The following is a 21,552-nucleotide window of genomic DNA, read 5'->3' as shown; positions in this document are numbered from 1 at the left end:
ACAGGCATTGCACGTGCCTAGAAACTGCACACAATTCTCAGCATAAAAGTAAGCCATGTCTGTTGTGCCCTGAAAGCACAATCTACTATCAGTTATTTTCTATCAACTAGTGCAGAGTCAAAGTAAGTACTATGACTTTTGCCACAGTGAAAAATTAAACATAATAACCTATAAAGATGTGAAGAACAATTGCATTCAGTGGATTTCTGAAAAGGACTTGCATAGATATGAGAGTATGAGGTTGCTTATATATGATTTCAGCTTTAATAACACCTAAGAGCTGATTCCTCCTTAAGAGAACCAGAATGGAGGTTAAGATTATCTGGGAAGAAGGGAGTTTGCAGGGATGCTTCAGCTTCTCCCATCTGGAAAAATGGTAACGAAGGATGCAGGATCCTTGGCAAGGGTAGGGCAACCATCAACTCAAAATCCTGGCAGGGGAGTTCTTTTAGGAATTGCTTGAGTCACAGCACACACAAGCTTGAGATTGGGCTTAAGCTTTCCCTGGGTCCTCGCTGGCCTCGGCTGAGGAGAGCACACTCACCTCCCAGCCCGGGCCGGAGTCTGTTGTCGTAGCCGTCCAAGAGCCCATCCAAGATCCTCGTAAATATCGTGATGTTATCATTGGTCTCATCTTTTCCAGAACTGGTTGGCATTTGTGAAAAGCTTTTTAAAAGGGAAACAAAAGAAAGAGCTAAAACATATTATTTCTTACAAATTCTTCTCAAGATATAGAAAACAGGGAATCACATGGGGACCCATCTTGCAGGGAGGGCATCTGAGAAGGCATCATTGTTCTGCATGGATAAGCTTCAGTTCTCGAATATCCAGAGATGTTTCGCTCTGGGCTGGTTGTCCATCAACCAAACATGATGCTCAAAAATCTATGACTCTGTGATTCTGAGGAGCTGTTTATGTCAAAGTTTTAGTCATTTTAAAAACAAAATTAGCCACTGCACATGGACTAGCAGAGCCTAATTCACTCATAGAAGATTTTAGAAGTTTGGTTTAAACACAGAAAAACTGAATTCACATATGGTTAGTGAGTCACTGACAATGGGCGCTAGGACTTGGAGGGGGATGTTGAAAAACTTTACCTAAGTTGAAAGACAAGGTTGCTATGCCCAAATCTTACTGCATCCTTAGTTGGATTGGGAACGTTTGCACTGTGAATAATATACCAGGATTAGAGTGTGCAGTGACAGAAATGATCGAGTCTGTGTCATCTCTTTGGGCTCCCACACCAAGCTGCTGGCATGTTCTGTGTGACCTAACACATCTCACAGTAAAACCCTTGAGAACAGCGGGCTGAACCTCAGGGAAGACACAGAACATTTCTGGCTTGTTCAATGCAGTGATGTTATCCAGGCTCCAAAAGCTTCTGTGGATACAGCAGAGAGAAACCAGAAACAGCCCCAAGCAGACAAAAGAGGACATTATTTGGGGGAAAGGAAAGTCCACAAGCTCAGAAGACAGTGACACACCTGGAGAGCATGGATCCCACCTCAGGTCTCTACAGCTGCTTCCAGATGTGCAAACGCAAGATATTCTGAATTATTGAGCACTTGACCTGCAAACTTGGCTTGGCCCCAAGGGGGACTTACAGAGCTAACAGCTAGCCAAGGCTCCCAAGGAGTCAGCACCTTTGGCACTTGGGAAAAGAACATATGATTCCTGGTATCTCCCTGAAGTGCTTGGCTGGGAGGCCCTAACTCTGCTGAAAGCACTTTCTTTCCCACGGATGGGGTGAAATCAGAGCTGAGAGCTGCCATCCTTGGAGAGACGATGAGGTCAGAATCAATGTGTGCCTGCCCTACCCAGTTCTTGAAAATCAGTCATTTTCATTGAATGCATCTAACAGATCAATTCTTTACTGGCCCTTTTGAATGAGAGAGTATACAGTTCTTTTGATCTAATTTTCACATCACCATTACAATGTACATAGTCGAAGCTCTAAGGAGCTGAAATTCAATCCTGTTAGTATGGAGTCCACAGACACATACCTTTTATACTGTGTGATTTTAGTATTTAAAAATATTAAATTCCCCTTTTCTCTAATATCCATGGTAGTTTCACACTTCAGAAAGACAAAGCACTAAGCCTTGCACAGCTGATACCAAGATGGACAGCCTTGATATCTTCTTCCAGGTTTGTGCAAAGAAAGGAAGTTATAGTTTGTACTTGCCCAGCTGTGTAACTACTGGTCAAACCAAATCTGGCCTCACGGTCCACTTCTCATGGAGTTCATAACTCATCAGTTTGATGATTCAATTTTAGACTATGTCCAGGTGCCCAATTTTTAGAAGGTCCTTGCTACCTCCTTTAACTTACAAATTGAAGTGAGAATGTATACACTAGTAATAAAAGCATCTCTTAATGTTTCAAGAAAACTTTTCTAACCTATTCCATTATCTGTGGTGTAAATGTTCATAAATTACGTTAGATTTGAATGAGGACAAAGACTTGACTGCATTATTGACCATTCCGAGAGCGTGAGCGCTGTGTGGGCACTGTTTTCCTGGGCTCTCTCCAGAAGCAGAGATGAGGGCACACTGCTGCTCCAGCTTCAGGGAAACACCACCCCACTTGTTTCTGAGTTTTAATTCCCAAATCATTTCTAATAACAATAGGATAGGATACAGTGCCTAAGAGTTCTAAAGCTCAGCTGCCATTTCTTGGCCAAAATTAAAAAAAAAAAAAAAAGTTTAAATATGTCTACACATATTTGCACATAATTATACTTGCCTTGGAGGAATGTCAATATCTGCCCTGTCCTGCCATAACTGCCTCTTGTATTTATCTGTGGGCCTTGGTATGATAGAGGCTGAGGATGTACAGTGTTTTCTTCGCTGTTTTAGCTGAAGATAGGAGCTAGAAGGCAGGAAACAGATTCTTAAAAATCCCTAAAAATGCCTATCAGGGCAGGAGCAGGGTTTTGTTTTCTTTGTTTTGTATTGTTTTTCATGAGCAGCTGGGAAGCCCTCCTCAGTCCGCAGATCATTCTCAAAAATGATTCATCTGCAGTGCATGGTTATGAAACACACTGTTTTCACAGCCATGGAGAAGGCCCTGGCCTCATCACAGGACGCTAATGCTGTGTTTCCTTAGCCTCGGCCTCAGAGCCTTCATAAAGGAGAAGCTCACAGATGTCCAGGGAACTTGCTAGCACCTCTGTCAAACTGCACAATCTTTAAGGACTGTTTCTAAGCTAACGACTAACTTCAGCTAGCTGTGTTCCATTTTTGAAAGCACTTGAAAAACAAAATAATACAGGAACTTTTGATGAAATGGACTAGGGAACTGCCCATGAACTTTGATCCACTAATGGGTTTCATTCATCAATAGAATGTTTAAGAAAAATGATTGTGAACATCTTTAAACAGGGTAAACTCTTGCAATTGTGCAAATTCACCACCTTTCCCTGTTGTCTTATACCTGGCCTTTTCAAGGCATTTGATTCTGAGACCCTTGCATTAGCATCCTCCCAATTTCTGGGCCCTACAGACTCGGTTTTAACTGATTCAGGAGGGAACAGGAACTGGTGTTGTCCTAAGGCTCCCCAGTGGTCCTCACGTGCAGGAGGACAGTGGACAGTGGACAGTGACTGCTCTGGGCCTAAGATGGAAACAGAAAAGCTGCCCTGTGAGCTAGCCCTGGAGTGACACTAAACAGTGTTGGAGAGGATATGATTGGGCTTGGTTCCTACTCCAAAAGCTCAGCTCAACAAATGTATCCTGGATGTCTACCAGGTACGAGGCATTGTGACCCCAAGGATGTGAAGATGGCAAAGAGGGCACCTGGCCTTATAGACAGGACAGTCTTTGGAAAGACTCGGCTGTGTTCCCAGAGGATTTCAGCAGAACAGAGCAGGTGTAGGAATCCAGTGTCAATGTGCAAGACACAGTAGGAACACAAGGGAGAGAAATCGAGCTTTGCCTGGGTTCAGGAAAGAGGAAAACTGACCTGGGGTTTTGAGCATGAAGACTGGGTCTCAAACCAAAGAAAGGTGCAGAAGGGTGCTGTGAACAGTGGTCCTGGAAAGGAAACAAGTGTGGCATTTGCAGAGGGCATGTGAGAGCTCTAGGGAACAGAGCAGTGTGTACCAATGGGGAGACAGGCACATGCTAGTCCATAGAGGACTTTGCGTGCCCAGCTACACCCCCTGAAGGTCAGGGGAGCCATATGCACTTTCTCTGAGGCAGTTGGGCAGCTTGTAAGTGACGGGCTTGGGAGAGGCAACACTGGAGGCGTGAAGACCAGTGACTGGGCATGGACGGTGGTAAGGGTGGATGAATGGAGCCATAGCTGGATTTCTGTCTACAGGGGAAGGAGAGGTCTGAAGACAGCAGGACAGGAATTCAGAGGGAGCTACCTCCAAAATCAGCCCCCTACCAACACATGTGCACTCTGCTGTGGAAATCACTCATTATTCTGAAAGGGTCAAGGAAACAAGGAGTCATATTTTGACTAAGATCTAAAGTTATCTTCCTTTTTGAGAAATTTAAAGGATTTTATGCCAATAAATAAACTTTATTTATGTCTCAGTATTACATTCTTTAATAATAATAATAATCGTAAATTGTAGATTTCACCTTTTTAAAGGTGCTTCATTCTACTAAGTGATGCCTGATGACGTTTCCTTATTTTGGTATTTTAAAGGGTACAAGTTGTGTTATGCTTCTGGGGAAGAAAAATCTTTTCGGTTTTGTCATATCACCCATGGTGCCAGTGAAGATGGTGTGCGATGTATTGCTTCCAGGAGTTATCTCTGCCTACGTCCAGGGCCATTTCTGATTTCCATAAAATGGGATCGATAATGGCAACTGTGACCATATTTTAACGTGAAATTACTTTGGGGATTGAACTGGGCTGGTTTTAAGCAGCAGTCTTATCTGCCTTCTTAAGCTGCTTCTTTCCCAGTATTGAATGGCTTCTGAGAAATGTATTGTATCTTCAGTTTATTTGTTTGCTACTTTCAGGTCATAAATAAGCACCTCTAAGTGGCACCATTTTGTGATGTTTTTCTCAAATGTCCATCACACACCATTTTAGCTAAGTTTTTTTTTTTTTTTTTTTTTTAAAAACCTATGTAATAGAAAAAAACCCCACCATGGTGGACACTGAAGGTCAATGCCAAGTTTCCCAGTAAGAGTTTTCCCCTCTAAAGGTGGAAAATAAGAACTTGTAACACACTGTCTGATGTGGCTCAAGTCCTGCACATGGAGCATTATGCCAGAACTCTTACATCCCTCCCACTCCCCTGGGCCTCACCTTGAAGTCCTCCCAGTCCTGCCCTTCGGCTCCCTGAGGCCTGCTCAGATCTGTCCCTGCTCCCCACCCTTCATGAAGGTTCTGCATGTTTGCCCTGGGCACTGCTGCCCGACTCAGAGTCCTGCTGCCTGCAAGGTCAAACCCAAGCCTGATGGCCACAGCCCCCCTTCCACACTGCCCACCTTCTTGCACTCAGCCATGCTGGGGGCCCATGTAGGCGACAATGCAGCACTTGTGCCATCCCTGTCCTAATCACACCAAGTTTCCCCTCGCTTCCATATCAGTAAGCACATCCACTGTAATTCCACTTGTCTTTAAAGAAGTCTTTCATTCACTCCATATGCCCTTTCAGCTAATGCTCCATTCTCTGTTCCTCTTCTCATCAGAACTCACTGGAAGATGGGTCCACATCAGAAACCTCTGCTGCCCTTCTCTTGTAGCCTCTTCCGCCTGGCTTCCCCTACCTACAGCCCCAGGGGACCTCTCTCTGGGGCCCGGGAATGAAATCCACATTGCCAAATCCAAAGAGCAAGTCTCTGTTCTCATCTTACTTGAACTGTGAGCATCATGTGGCAGAGCTGACCAGTCCTTCCTACAACACTTTCTCCCCTGGGTCTCAGGACACTGCCCTCTTTGTCCTTCCTCCCTTCACGTGCCCCTATCCTCTCAGTCTTGCTGCCCCCGGCCCTTATCTTCCTGACCTCTCAACACAGACATGTCCTAGGCGCAATCCAGGGATCCTCTTCCTTTCTGTCTGCACTCAATCTCTACCGGTCTCATTCAATCCAAATACCTTTAAATGCCTCCTACACATGGAGGCATCTTAAGTGCATGTTTCCAACCCACTCTTTCTGACCTCCAGACCTCTGCGTCCAGGGGCCTGCCTGACATCTCCACTTGGACATCTAACGGGTGCCTCACAGGGCTTCCATTTGTACCACTGCATTCAAGGTTTCCTGTACCAAGCCTGCTCTCCCACTGTCTCCTCCAGCTCAGTGATAGGCAACAAACTCATCAGGTTTTCAGGCCAAATGCCTTGGCATCATCCTTGATGCCTCTATTTCTTCCGTGCACACATCACCCACCAACAAATCTTCCTGGCCAAACAGTCTCCTCTCAACTGCCCTCACTGCTTCTTCCTTAAATCCTTCTCACTCCACCCCAGATTCCATTCTAGTCATTCAGCACCCAGAGTGAGCTTTAAAATTTAAGTCACATATCGTCACATCTAAATTGCATCACGTTTCACTCCTACTCAAAACCACACAATGGCCCTTTGACCTTCAAAATAAAAGTCAACTGCTCTTCCTGATACCACCCCGCATGGTCCCCTTTCCCCTTCTGGCCCCTCACTGTCAGTATCAGGCCAGGTGTGCCCCTGCCACTGCACCCTGCATTCTCCTGCCATTCCTCCTGCCAGTTGAGGCTTCTCTGAGAGTAGCTTTTCTCACGTCCTCACTTTGCTCAGATCTCTGCTTAAGCATCTCCTTCTGGCACACTCGCTATCTCTCGCTCGGAATTATTCTTCATGGCATTCTTCATAGCAGTCATCGTAACCTAACTAGCACCTATTGCTTTACTGTCTGTCTCATGCCAGTCTGATTTCCATTCTTGGTGTGCTCTTGGCCAAAGAATGACCAGACACACCAAAGTGTCAGGTCCAGCCTCTTGGTGGACTGTTATCCTTGTTCTTTGGCTCCTTACTTGGAAAAAAAAATACACAGGCAGGGCCGGTGGGAAGGAGTGACCACAAGCAGAAAGCAGTTTCACACGAGTAGTTTTTTATTACAAAACAAAACAGGTCTGTCTCTGCTAATGGAGAGAGACAGACTCACTGACTGACTGACTACCTGATGTGATCCTTCTCATCAGCCCTGCGTGGTAGTATCAAAAAACAGTTGCAGCAGGTTAAGTAACTCTTCTGACATCACACAGAGAGTGTGGAGACAGAGTGCAGAGCTGGGCAGCCACACTGCCCTCCGTTAAAGGATACTAATGCTGTCCTAAACATCAGCCAAAGGAGCCAGGAACCAGGAACCCAATTGATTGTAGAGTGATGGACAATTGTTTTTGTTAAAAACTGAAAATTAACTCGTTCTGTGTTTCATTTACTTTTAGGATGGCTTTTTGATTTTGAAATAAATTGTTAAATAAATACAAATAAAATGGATTTTTCAGTGAACTGCCAAAGCTTGTTTCATAGCATGTCTTACTTTTCCTAGCACATGATCCTTTCTCTATAGCATTTTATTTCACAATCGATATTTTGTATTGGGTTTTATTTGGGCTGCAGTAGACTCACTGTTTCTTTGTTCTTTTTTTTAAGAGACAGGATCTCACTTTGTCTCCCAGGCTGGAGGGCAGTGGGGTGATCATAGTTCACTGTAGCCTCGAACTGCTGGGCTCAAGTGATCCTCCTGTCTCAGCCTCCAGGGTAGCTGGGACTACAGGTGTGCACCATAATAGATGATTAATTTTTTTCAATTTTATTTTTGTAGAAACAGGTCTTCGCTATGTTGTCCAGGCTGGTCTCAAACTCCAGGGCTCTAGTGATCTTCCTGCCTCAGCTTCCCAGAGTGCTGAGAGTACAGATGTGAGCCATGGCACCTGGTCCACTCATTGCTTTTATAATGATACTGAGTTCAAGATTAGAATATTCTTTTCTTTCCATTATACAGATTTTCTCCCATTCTTTCCCTTTTCAGACGGCACCATAAACATTAGGATATTCTGGGGAAAGCTTACAGTGGAGAATGGCAGCCCCAGCCTGCACCCCTGAGGTAGACCTTGCTTCTACCACTTTCTGATAGTGAAATATGGACATGCTTCTCTAAGCTCTTTCATGTACAAAGTGAGGATTTTGTGAATATTAAATAGGTCATTTTTTTGGCAAATGCATTCTGAAGATTAAGGAGATACATGCATATAAATTCTGATAATCATTGTTACCACCAGAGTTCCATGAAAATATTTCTTTTTACTTTTGGTTCTAATACTTTCCTTTGAAATTTCATACCAATTAAAACATGCATCTTATGCAATTGAACCTTTGTAAAAATCCAAAAGCCCACATACTCCCTCTCCCCTTGAACTGAGCCAGTGACTCATCCTGGAGCCGACTGCCAGACGGTGTCGGCAGAGAGCTGCGCGCTGTCTCTCCTAAGCTCTGCTCACTGCCTATTGGAATAACGAACACACTAAAAGTTTCCTTCATAAAGCCTATAATTGGGAGATATTTTCTTTGAGTACCTTTTAAAAAAAACGTTGCACATTCCCCGGTAGCCTTGTTTTAGCCACCCACTTTTTTTTTGTGATACACAAAAATTACCTTTCTGATCTGTGCCCGTCCCTGAAAGCTTTGGATGCACCAGGGCTTGTGCACTTGCTAACTGCATCAGTGGCGCTTTCTGGGTGTTTTTATAATTGTTACAATGACTGTTTGTCCTGGGCCTCCTGAACCTACAGCTACAATGTAGAAAGAATTTGTCATCTGGGAATCCACAAGAGAGAACTTTCCACTTAAAAAGGTATTGTAAGTACCTGCATGATTCAGAGAGAATGTGCTTTCTGCTCTACTTAAAAGAAGGGAACTGTCCTTGAGCGTGTGTATGAAAAGGACCTTCATGAAACTGGAGGTCCAGGTTGGCACACTTGTGTAGACAGATAAAGAATAACCTTATCTCTTCATGTTATTAAACCGTTTCCACAAGAACCTACTTTTAATTGCCAATTATAAAATATTGTTTTCCAAAGTCTATTTGAATGGCAGCTGCCACATAATAAAATTCTAACACATATTTTCTTCTTCAATCAATAAACCTTGAAAATATGTTTAAGGCAATAAAATAAATGGAATCAGAATTTACCTTATCATTGAGCTGATGATCCTCAAATTTATCTTGCAATTACCACTAGTCCATCATGTCTGATAAGGTATGATTTTTCTAAATGATGACAAATTAATTCCAGTTTAAATTTAATATTATAAATTCTGACATTACATTGATGCCAATATCATTTCTGTGCCAGTTTTTCTATACTATGTGCTTTTGGTTACCAGTTTCATTAAAATAATTATAATGCTTCAAATGATCTCATGTCTCCAAATGTGCCATAGCACAAAGCTGACTGTCAAATAAGGCCTCTGTTCCGTTGTACGCTTGACTCATCCTCTGTTCTATAATTTAAAACTAACAGGAGAATTATAAAGGCTATTGAAAATGAACTGCTGGTGACTTTGATCAAATTAACAGTATGATCGGGAAAAGGAGAAATAATACTCATATATTTTCAAAGCAATTTCACATTAATTATTTCATATAATCCCCAAGTATATTTCACTTATCACAGTTATAAATTTTCTGACTGCCAAAGCCACACACTTCTCACAAACACTGCATATCAACATGGTCCATGCACAAAACCTTACACATGTTCTTTTTCCTTCTCCTGTGCCTGATTTTCTATAGCACCTTTACCCCCTGCCAGTTCTCTAGCCTCTCACGTGTATTTACAGGAGTCAGGATTTCCGTTGTCCTAGAATCATGTTCAAATTAGGACCTTGGGTGTTTCTCTTTCACCTTTCTTTTCAACCTGATCACATAAACTTTCTTTGGGTGGGGGGAGGGGGAGACAGAGCTGACCCAAACTTTTTTCTCCCCAATCTCAGAGCATAGAAAACTCTTTCTACCCTGAAACAGTGAATACCTTTCAGAATTATGTTCCCTCTCCTCTCTAGATTGGTTTAACCTAGAACTACCCTGCAACCATATGTAGTCAAATGAGGGAGCCCAAGAAGTAACCTGGCAGAATGACATGGGAAGTTTGCTGAGTAAGGAATCCCAGCAGTTGGCTGGTTACTGGATTTGTCAACTTCCCAAGGTAGCTATTCATCCATCCCACCTCCCCCAGCTGGAAGATGGCACTAATGGTGCTCAGCTCATTCCGTTGCTCCTAGGATTCACCTAAAACACACATCCCACATTGGGGTAGCTAGTATTTTCCAAGATTTTAAAGTCAAGTAAGTATTATGAAACTTTCTTTGGGATTTGACAAAATTATTCTTCCGTACATTTAGATAATATGCAAGTGGGAGGAGCCTCACATAAAAAGGGAAATAAATAGGGACTTGATGTCTTTTGTGACTGTGGAAAAATATTCCCTGCTGGCCAGAGTGTGTGAAACTCGGCTTCCCGCTTTGCTAGAAACCCCACTTCATCGAAAGGTCAAGCAAGAGTTAAAAGCACTCAAACAACCTGATGTAAAATTCCACTTATGAAAACATCTCCTAATAGAAATAATCTTAAATGGTTAAAAAAGTTGTTAGCCAAATATGTTCACCACAGGAAAATTTATAACAGCAAAATAAGAAACAACGTAAACATCACAAATTAAGGAAGTAGCTAAACAAGAAGGCATTCATGCACTGTAATCATATCCACTCATTTTAAAAGCACACATTTTAAAGAGTTTATGATAACAAAGTATTAGGTACCCAAAAAGCACAGTACAAAACTGAATGTGCAGTATGATCCCAACTATATAAAAATATGCATAGGAGTAAGGGGAATTAAGCACACCACAATGTGAAGGATGACTACCTCTGTGTGGTGGAATTAAGGATATTTTCCTTCTTATATACTTTTCTGTATCTCACATATTTTCTGCAGTTAGTAGATAATGTTTTATGATAGACTATTGAGCTTATATCTAAATGATTAAAAACTGCTCCAACAGTTAATTTTCTGGAAAGATTGAAGGGTACTCTACCACTTAGTTGGTGTTAGCGTCCAGAAGCTAAGTTACCTCTCTCTTTTGAAGATGATCTCAGAAAGCTACAGAATTAAATAAGCAATAAAGTATAACTGCTTCCCGTGGCTAAATTCCTTATGCATCCTATTTAAGACTTGCATCTACCAGGGAGTGTAATAATTTCATGCCTATTCAATGCAAATTCACAATAATATACTTTGAACAAAATGTTATCACAAAAATTTGTGTTCCCAATCCTAGCATACTCCTCACCTCCAAAATATGACTAAATGTATGTAGTATATCAGTAAACAAACAAACTACTTAATGCATTAAGTGGCAAACTTGAAAATTCTATAGGATTTCATTTATATATACACCTTTCATTCAGAGGAGTGCTATGGACATTCACAGTTTATAGGATTTAAGAGCTGGAGAGAACTTGGAAAGGAAAACCATTCACTTAACAGCTAAGGAAAGCAAGGGTATGGGGGAGAGGTGTCCACTACAGACGAGCAAAGCAAGAGTAACATACGATACTGTTCCCCAAAGGAATACTAGGAATGGCTAAAAGGGCTGTGACATACCACACACCTGTGTAAACTAATATGGTTAGAATGCCACGTTGCCTGGCTCATGTTGGTGCAGGAGGGGCATCCTTCTTAGCTTAGCTCTGCTGGACAGTCTCAGCTAAGGGCTCAGGCCTGTGCCCAGGTAGACCTGGACTTCAGTCCTAGTGCTGTGTTTACTAGCAATGGCACCTGGGCAAGGTCTGAAGCCTCTCTCTCTCTCTCTCTTTCTTTCTCCCTCTGCACAGATCTTGAAGGGTCAGAAGAGCAAAAAACGTCCAGAGGACAAACAGAAAATGTCATGGCCCTGGAAGGATCCTCTTTACTTGCCAGATAGAAGGGGTCTCTACAGGCTGTTGCAGAGCCACTGTATATTCTCAGCCCTTAATAATTTACACAAGTGCAGCCTCTGGAGACCACTTTTGTAAAATTAAGGTTTGGCAACTTTTGTCCTGACATTTAATTTCTTAATTATACTCCATCAACTTCAAGTTCCAATCCTTTGGATTAACCAGGAAAATTCCGGGGTGGGGGGCAGAGGAAAGAAGAGGAATGTTAGCCCCCTAAGACATTCATCTGGAATGCTGATTATCATGAAAAAAAGGTTGGAATTGGCACATGGATACTAAAAGTCAAAATGAAAGAGGTTAATAGAAATGCTAATGCCAGAACTTCATGGGTGTCTTTCAGATCTTCAGGCACCTGTAGTTATGGTCTCTGCACCTGTGTTCAGAGGGCCACAATTCCAGGCCCTTGGCTCAGGTCAGGGCCGTGAGTCCTTTTCAATGTCATGTAGCACAGGCCTGGTTTTAAAGGCAAATTTAACTACATAAGGGAACTAAGGAGGGCAGTCACATGTTGCACACTGCCCAATCTAACAAGCAGTGACTGTCCTTTACCCACGTGAACTTCTGAATCTCATTTTAACCTGCGTAGGAAGAAACACAACTGCCTCTTATACCTTCCTCAGCTTCCATTTTTGAAAACATAATCGGCCTCTTTTCTCTGACTCACTTCAGAGACCCCATACTAGGAGCAGCCTGGCTCAGGGAGAAAGTGTGGCTCAAGGCAAGGACTCTTTGTTTATTTACAACAAAGGGAAGAGTGTGGAACTGCAAAGGTGCTAAGAGAGGGCTTGCTGAATGGGAATTAATGTTCTGCTTTAGAAGGTATCTGAAAGGCACTAGTGCCCCTAATATTGTAAAATAAAAGCACAGATGATAACTTACCCAAAGTGACTGGATAAGTTCATGGAAATACAAAAGAGAAGGAGGTTTTTGATCATGATAAAGCTAGAGAACATTCCATTGTCCATTCCCAATAAGAATAATAGTTGAAGCAGATGAATTTGGAAGAATAACTGTTCTTTTCTCCAACTTGATCTTGAAGCTGAAAAGTACACAAAGTGGGAAAGCACGTGAACATGAATGGTTTTGTGTCGCAGTTCCTGGAATCAAACCCTGCTGCTACCAAAGAAATTTACAAAGAAAGGGCCTGTGGCTGTCCTCCCCCAGCACACCAGGTATTTCCTACTACCTTCATGGGGCAGTAAGTTGCAGTGTAAAAATGTGTTCAGAGTGCAGAATCATTCTAATTCATTTTTTCCATGTCTCAAATACTATTTTACTTTTTAGCATGTTATCATTTATTAAAATAAATGCTTGGAGTTATCTGCGCAACTGTATTTCGTATCTGTCAAATCCACAAGTGGAATAATTTTACCTTTCTGAAATACGTGCCACGCGTTCAAAGCCAGCAAGCTACTCCTTGTTCTGCAAGGTGCTGAGAGGAAGTATGTAGAAAGAGGGGGAGAAAAAGCACATTTAAGAAGCAAGTCTTCTGCAGGATCACGATAATATAAATACTGCCTAGAAGAAAGAATTGCCACTTTCTCGGCATCCTGCCCCCCTGACTAAATAAGTTAATAATCACTGCATTTGGGGAAGCCTCTCAGTTCGGTGCTGGACAGTAATTAACGCATTTGAAATCCAGGCAGGCACCGTCCCTGGGCTCGGCAACTAACCTTAGTGAAGGCACGTATTTCTCATATGCGCATAACGCAAATAGGTGCTCACCACATATGAACACCGAGTATTCGAAAAGGAGCTTTTCCCGAGGACACCCTGCCCGCCACCTCCCCCGCCCCGCAAACTCCGGAATTGGGAAGTACACAACAGGTACTTCCACCTCAGAAGCGAAGGCCCTCTGCGACTGCTGTCAAGAAGGGCAGAGTGCCATGTGGTGGTCGCCTGGGCGCGTCCTGGGGTTCGTCGCCGGACCCGGGCCAGAGCCCAAGCAGCGAGCACGCGGCGCTGCATGCGGGGAAACCCGGGCGGCGCCTCCTGTCGCCCCTCACCCCCGAGCCAGGACCCCCAAGAAGCAGCTGCACTCCCAAGGCCCCCAGACCACAGTGGAGGCTCGCCAGGGCCGGCGTGCCGGGGCAGGTGGGCGCGGGGCTGCACTGCGGAGCCGCAGCCTCGGCTGCCCCGGTACCCCACGGCCGGGCAGGGTCGGCCACCCGCCCGGTCCGCAGCGGCGCGCCCAGCGTCTCCCGCTCCCCGGCCCTCCCCTGCTCGCTCCCGGCCCTCACAGACCTCCCCAGCTCCTGCCCCGGGTCCGAGCCCAGCGCCCCGCCGCGCAGCACCTTCCTCCTGGGCTGGGAGCGCGCGGTGCAGCGGCGGCTCCGAGTCCACTGGCCTCGAGCAGCCCGCGCGAGAAGCGCGCGACACCCCCGCGGGGCCCGCGCCCACCCCGCGAGCAGCGCCCGGACGCCAAGCGCCTCAGAGCCCTGGGGCTGACAGGCCTTCCAGGTGGGCGATCTCGCCCTTCAGGCTCCCGCGACGGCGGCGGCTGGTGGCCCCCAGCCCCCAATTCCTACCCGCGGGGCCGTAGGCGCTGAGCCTTGGCACTCCGTCCCTCAGGGCTGCGCCGCCCAGGACCCCCTTGCCCTTCTGCGCGCGGCTTCGCCCCAGCAGTCGCCAGGGGAAAGTTTGCGCTCCGGGCTGCCCTCGGCGCCCCGCCCGCTCTCCACCTCTCCTCCCCGGCCATGCAGCCCGCCGTTCGGGCGCCCCGAGGAGAGGGGTGCGGGCCGAACCGGGGCCGCCAGTCCTGACGCCCCCGCTCGCATCTTCTTACCCCACTGCCCCGGCCCGGCACGCCCGGGGCTTACCCTGCGCGCCGGCCCCGGGAGGCGAGCCGTCGGCGAGGGTGCATCCTTCTCCGCCTGCTCTCGCCCGGCTGGCAGGCGCGGAAGGCCGGTGCGGCGTCACCGCCCCATGCTGCCAGCGCGAACTTCCCCAGTGCTCCTGGGCCGAGTGGCTCGGGCGCCCCGCGCTCCCGCCGCCGCCCTGCGGCTCCGCTCTGCGCCGCGCCCGGGGCCGCGCGCTGCCCTCTGCAGATCCCCCCAGCGCCCCCGGCGCACTCGCGCGCTCGCTCTCACCTCTCCCGAGCGCCACATGTCGTCCCCGGGCTGGAGGAACGGCCCTCTGCAGAGGCGCTCCGGTAGAGGCCGCCAGACTCTCACCAAATGCGCCCTCGGCCCGGCTCGGCTGAGGGGGAGGGCTCAGGGCCCGCGGCTTGGCCTGGTTTGGGATAGGCCATATTTCTGCTGAAGTTTCTCGAGGGCCTTCAGAAGCATGTTCGATGCCTCCAGTGATAACCACGGGAGCCCCTCCTTAGACCAGAGTCGGAAAGGTCGTGTCAGCAGGCAGCAGCCCGTGGTAACTGAGGCCGTCGCTCCCAGAGCTCTTCTAGGGCCAGCACCTCCCTCACCCACCTGGGCCCTTCCTCAGTCCTCAGTAGCACCTCTGCCCATCCTCATCTCGTAATCTGTTCAGAAAGAAACTGGTGTGTGAGCATCCTTTCTATCTAATTCATAAGTAGTAATCATTGCTACGGGAGGGAAAGCCAGAATAAAATTGGATTAGAATGAAACCCTAGCCTAATTGCAGTATACGACGTCTGGGGCTTTTCTGAAGTTCCATTTCTTGACATGAAGCGGTGGTGGCAATAGGAAGGGGCCAGAGATTATGGGGTCTGCGGATCTGAAAGTGGGTCTGTCGTCGAGGGGCGGGATCTCCCTGAGTCGAGCTTCTGGGGCCACGACGTGGACATTTGATGCACTGCCTCTAGTTAGCCGTACACACACACACACACACACACACACACACACACACGGGGTTTTGTCATTGCGGTTATGTCGGTCTCTTGTCTGAATGGCACGGTTCCTGACAGGTGAGGGTGGCATTAATGACAACTAGGCAGAGATAGGACCCCCTTCAGATAACACAAGCAGGATGGATGCTAAAACAACACATTCGTTAATTTCAGGATTGCAGGGTCGTGTTTCCTCAGGAGATGGGTGCCTCTTCACTAGGAGAACACCTCGTGAAAAATGTTCAAGGTATAAAGTAAAACCACTGAAAACATGATGAGGTTAGTTTATATCATTGTTCCACACCTTTTGTGAAACTGTATTGTTTATAGTGTCTTTTAACAGAATAGTTGTGAGAAAAGGCAAATTCCTAACTCTCCAGAAAAGTTCTTTACCATTCCAGTGTATGAAACCCCTGTTTCCCAGTTATGTCTAACATAGTGTGTTCCGAATCTAAGTTACCTGCTGGTACTTTTGCACATTCCAAAATTTCTGAAATTTTCCAAAAAATTTGTAAATATATTCCAGAAACAGAACATGAATATATATAAATGTGCAAATATACAGGAAGTGTTACTCTGAATATGTATTTAGCCACAGTATCAACTCTGATTTTAGTGGGATTTCATGAAATATAAATTAGATTAAAATGCTTGTTTGAAAGGCTTTTCTAATTCTAAGATGGATAAATTAAACCATGCTTTTCTTCATTTTCTAATTTCTCAAAAGATGTATCACTATGGTAATGTTCCTTGTTGGTGAAAATCATTAAAGTCAACTTAATATGATTTTATACTCTCCTTAATATAATTTTCACCTATTAGGCACTGGAATTCTGGGTTTAGAAATAGCAGTGACAGCTGCTCTTCATTCAGGATTAAACAGCATAATGCAAATCAAAGATTCGGTATAGATTGTCACACAAAGCCATTCAGTCTATTTTTTTTTAAAAAAGTAGATAAACAAGAGATTACTTTTGTATTAGTGAGAGTTATGGACATTAATTCTTAATAATGAATGAAATATCAACTGTAAGTGAATACATTCTTTTGATGGGTTATGTTTAAAATTGCCGTATTTTGGCCCAGTGTGGTAGCTTACACCTATATTCCCAGCTACTTGGGAGTCTGAGGTGGGAGAATCACTTGACATTAGGAGTTGGAGGTTACGGTGAGCTATGATGGCGCCATTGTACTCCAACCTAGGTAACAGAGCAAGACCGTGTCTCAAAATAAAATAAAATAAATTTCCCTTGTTTTTTGGTAAATTCTCTATCAGTTTCATGTCAGTGCATATTATCAAAGAGATGAAAATTATCTTAAGATCCATTTTCCTTCCCTGTGATGAAATGGCATCCTACTCTAGTGTTTATGTAACCTATAACATCATTGCTTCATGGCAGATGGACTGACTACCTGAGGGGACAGGGAAATCATAAGCCCTATCAGAACTGTATAGAAACTCACATTGCTAGAATATTTATTATCATTTCAATAATTTTTGTTTTAACATGGAATTCAGTGTTTGTCTTGAGAAATAATGAATAATCAGTTGAATTCCCATTTGTTTCATTAGAATTTTCCCTTTATTGAATGAAATTAAGCCAAGTAGTTATAATTCTGGAAAACAGTAGAGGGCACCGCAGTTCCACCTAACCTCAGAGTTGGCCCAGTCTTGATAAGAATTTAATCTTCAGTGTGTGAGCCTAAAATAGCCGTTATTAGGGAAGCTGGTGGTGGTTAGAACATATACCAGCAGAGCACCCCCCCATACCAAAGTCAGGAACAGGGGCTGGGGACAGTGGCTGTGTTTGCGTAGGTGGCTGTGATAGAGAGAGCTTGATCTTGTGGTGTTTGTCTTTCTGTGCCTGGCTTTTATCACTTAGCATAATGTCCTCCAGTTTCACCCATGTTGTCATAAATGGTAGGATTTTCTTCTTTGTTAAGGCTAAATAATACTCCATTGTGTGTGTGTGTGTGTGTGTGTGTGTGTGTATCTCACCATTTCTTTATCCATTCATCCATTGACAGACATTCAGATTGTTTCCATACCTTGGTTATTGTGAAAAATGCTAAAATGAACATTGGAGTGCAGGTATCTTGTCCAGATAGTGATTTTATTTCATTTGGCTATACTCCTGGAAGTAGGATTGCTGGATCACATAGTGTTTGCCAGGGGTGGCGGGGGCTGGGCAGTGGGGGGCAGAAATGGGGAGATGTTGGTCAAAGGGTACAAAGTTTCAGTTATACAGGGTAAATAAATTCTGGAGATCTAATGTATAACACTGTGACTACAGCTAACAATACTGTATTATATACCTGAAATTTGCTAAGATGGTAGATCTTAAGCGTTCTCACCACACACACTAAGAAAGAAGATAGTAACTCTGTGAGGTGTTAGATACGTGAATGAGTTTGGTTGGGATGATTATTGCACAATGTATACATCTATCAAATCATCAAATTGAACACCTTAAATACTAGAAGCTTTTAAACAAATGAATGGATGAGTGAATATATCTAGATTTCTGGATTTTTTTAAACAAAGAAAAACTGCCACAGATTCAGCAACATTAGGCATACATTCCCACCCTCTTGCCCCACGTCCACCCTTCTTATACCTGGTGTGGGGTCCTTAGAGGAACAGGGTCTATTCTTTTCCACACTTAGCCCTTGTTTATGGAACTTGGAAAGTAGAAATAAGTAAGGTTTTTAAAAAGATTTTGCATTTTTTTTTTTTGGAATTTCACTTTATCTTCTTTATCAGCTTATTAGTTATATCTATTTTATCTTATTATTTATTTTATTTTTATTTTACTTTTTATTTTTGTTTGTGGGTGGCTCTAGGGTTCACAACAGACATCTTTTTTTAACTTACTACAGCTGACCTTTAAGTAATATGGTACAATTTCACGTGCAGTGTAGGAAACTTACAATAGTATACTTCTGTTTTTCTTTCTTGTCCTATTTGCTGTTGTTGTCACACATATTACTTCTACATTCAGTCAATTATCTTTTAGTTTAACAATCAATTATTTTTTTAAATAGGTTTTCAAATGAGGAAAAATTTCCATTGGGTATCATTTTAATTCTGCTTGTAGGAAATCCTTTATCATTTCTTACATCACAGGTCTGTGATGAATTCTGTAAACTTTTGTTTGTCTAAAATTTTTTTTATTTCATCTTCCCTTTTGAAAAATACTTTTTTTTCAGTGTAGAATTCTGGATTGACAGATATTTTTGTATGTACATATGGTTGTCCACTTATGGTGGTTCAGCTTAACAATTTTTTAACTTAACCATAGTGTGAAAGTGATGCTTATTCAGTAGAAACTATACTTCGAGTACTGGTACAAGCATTGTGTTGTTCACTTTCAGTACAGTATTTAATAAATTTGATGAAATATTCAACACTTTATTATAGAATATACTTTGTGTTAGATGGTTTTGCCCAATTGCAGGCTAATGTAATTGTTCTGAACGTCTTTAAGGTAGGCTACACTAAGCTATGATATTAAGTAGGTTAGGTGTATTAAATACATTTTTGGCTTATAATATTTCTGACTTATGCTGGGTTCATTGGGACATAACCTCATCCATGTCAAGAAGCATATACAATCATGCACTGTATAATGACATTTTGGTCAATGGCAAACCACATATATGATGGTATTCCCTAAGATTATAATGAATCTGAAAAATTCCTATTGCCTAGTGACATCTTAGCCATCCTAATATCTTATTGTAATTACTTTTTAAAAAATAAATTTAGTGTAGTCTAAGCATATAGTGTTTATAAAATCTATAGTAGTGTATGGTAATGTCCTAGGCCTTCACATTCACTCACCACTCACTCACTGACTCACCGCAGCAACTTCCAATCCTGCAAGCTCCATTCATGGTAAGTGCCTTATATAGGTGTACCATTTGTTACCTTTAATATCATATTTTTATTGTACCTTTTGATCTTTAGATATGTCTAGATACACAAATACTATCATGTTACAATTGCCTATGTATTTAGTATAGTAAAATGCTGTACAGGTTTGTAGCTTAGGCACAATAGGCTATACCATGTAGCCTAGGTGTGTAGTAGACTCTACTATCTAGGTTTGTGTAAATATACTCTATGACATTGGCACAATGATGAAATCATCTAATGGTGCATTTCTCAGAACATGTCACCGTCATTAAGCTTACTTTAAAGCTCTGTTCCAGTGCCTTCTGGCTTGTATTTTTCTAACAAAAGTCCGCTGTCATTCCTTTTTATTTCTCTGTACATACTATGTCTCCTCTCACCCTATGTCTGATTTTTGGATTTTCCCTTTACCACTGCTTTTCAGTATTTCAATTAGAATTTGACTTGGTGTATTTTTCTGTCATTCTTTCTTCTTCTTCTTCTCCTTTTTTCTTTTTTTTTGTATTCTGTTTTGGAATTCTTTGAGCCTTAGATATGCTAGCTTATAGTTTTCATCAAACCCGGAATTTTTTCACCCATTATTTCTTTAAATCTTTTTTTCTTCCTCTTCCACTTCTACTTTCTAGTGTTTCCATAGGTCACTGAAGTTTTGGTCAATTTTTTTTTCTCTGTGCTTCATTTTACGTATATTTTATTTCTATACCATCACATTCACTGACATTTTCTTTTACAGTGTCTGGACTACTGTCAATCCTAGTGTTTTTCACTTCAGGCATTACAATTTTCATCTCTGGAAGTTCCTTTTTTTTTCTTTATATCTTTCATGATTCTTGTTGTCATTTTCATATTTTAATTTAAATCTGAGAGCATATTTATAATAGCTATTTTAAAGCCTTTGCCTACTGACTATATCATCTTCTGGTTTTATTTATGTTGACTGCTTTGACTGATTTTTTTTTTTCTGATTATGGGTCAGATTTTTCTGCTTCTTGTCATGCCTGCTAATTTTTTGATCTTGGATGTTGCACGTTATTAATTTCCTGTTGTTGAGTGTCCAGGTTTGGTTGTCCTCCTTCAAAGAGTGTTGCACCTTATGCTGGCAGAAATTTAGATTACTTGAAGATCAATTTGCTCTTTTAGAGGTTTGTTTTTAAGCTTTGTTATAGAAGGTTTACAATAGCTTTATTCTAGAGCTAGTTTCGCCCACTACTAAGTTGTGTCCACTTTGGTGCCTCCATTGAATGCCCCAGGTGTTCAACAAGGACCCTCCACTTGAAAGTCTTCCAGCAGTGTGAGCTCTGGGAGCCACTCAGCTTACAGCTCCCTAGTTACTCTTTACCCAGCCTTATGGAATTCCCTTATATGAATGTTTAACTTTTTATTCATGAACACTCTCAGGGAGGCTGCTGTGCCTTACTTGAGACCCACTTTCTTGCAGAAATTAGGGGTGAATGTTGAGCTCTCTTTTTCTCTCTCAGGAATCATAATTCTACAAATTGTTGTCCAGTATTTGAAAGCAGTTGTATAATATATCTTGTCCAGTTTCGAGGTGTTTATGGAGGGAGGGTCAAGTCTAGTCACAATTACTTCATCATTACCCCATATTCTGAATTTTACAAGTGTGTTTAATAGTTTTTAGTAGTCTTCCCCCATGGGCTTTTTACAACAAAGAAATTTGAAAACCATTTTCTCCTCAGCCACAGTTATTCATTATTTTATTTACTTTTGACAATTAGAAAATTCAGCTAGATTTGCTTTAGGTTTGACTCTCATATATATCCATATTTTCAGTGACATGAAACTCAAGAAATTCAGGTTATTCCTTATTTCAAAAAAGAATTCTTTTTTTCACAGAAAATTGTTTTGAGATCTAATTCTTTATTTTTTTCT

At 42.9% G+C, this 21,552-nt stretch overlaps 1 protein-coding gene across 2 annotated transcripts in view; it reads right to left on the bottom strand.

The window, feature by feature from the left end:
- GABRA5 (gamma-aminobutyric acid type A receptor subunit alpha5) overlaps nt 1-15,417 on the bottom strand; it is a 69,806-nt gene extending 54,389 nt beyond the window's left edge. The window contains exons 1-4 of one of the 2 annotated variants that reach the window (XM_069465827.1): nt 14,761-15,417; nt 13,314-13,373; nt 12,821-12,980; nt 545-666 (exon numbers count right to left, since the gene is read on the bottom strand). In XM_069465827.1, the coding sequence (XP_069321928.1) occupies nt 545-666; nt 12,821-12,906 (208 nt within the window). In that variant the 5' untranslated portion in view covers nt 12,907-12,980; nt 13,314-13,373; nt 14,761-15,417. The remainder of the gene's footprint in view (nt 1-544; nt 667-12,820; nt 12,981-13,313; nt 13,374-14,760) is intronic. The other variant, XM_069465828.1, reaches the window with a different exon arrangement.
- Between the last annotated feature and the right edge of the window lie 6,135 nt (nt 15,418-21,552).

Source organism: Eulemur rufifrons, chromosome 3 (assembly GCF_041146395.1).
Source record: "Eulemur rufifrons isolate Redbay chromosome 3, OSU_ERuf_1, whole genome shotgun sequence".
Lineage (NCBI taxonomy): Eukaryota > Metazoa > Chordata > Mammalia > Primates > Lemuridae > Eulemur > Eulemur rufifrons.
The sequence above is the reverse complement of the archived record's forward strand: the minus strand, read 5'-3'. Positions and strand labels throughout refer to the sequence as shown.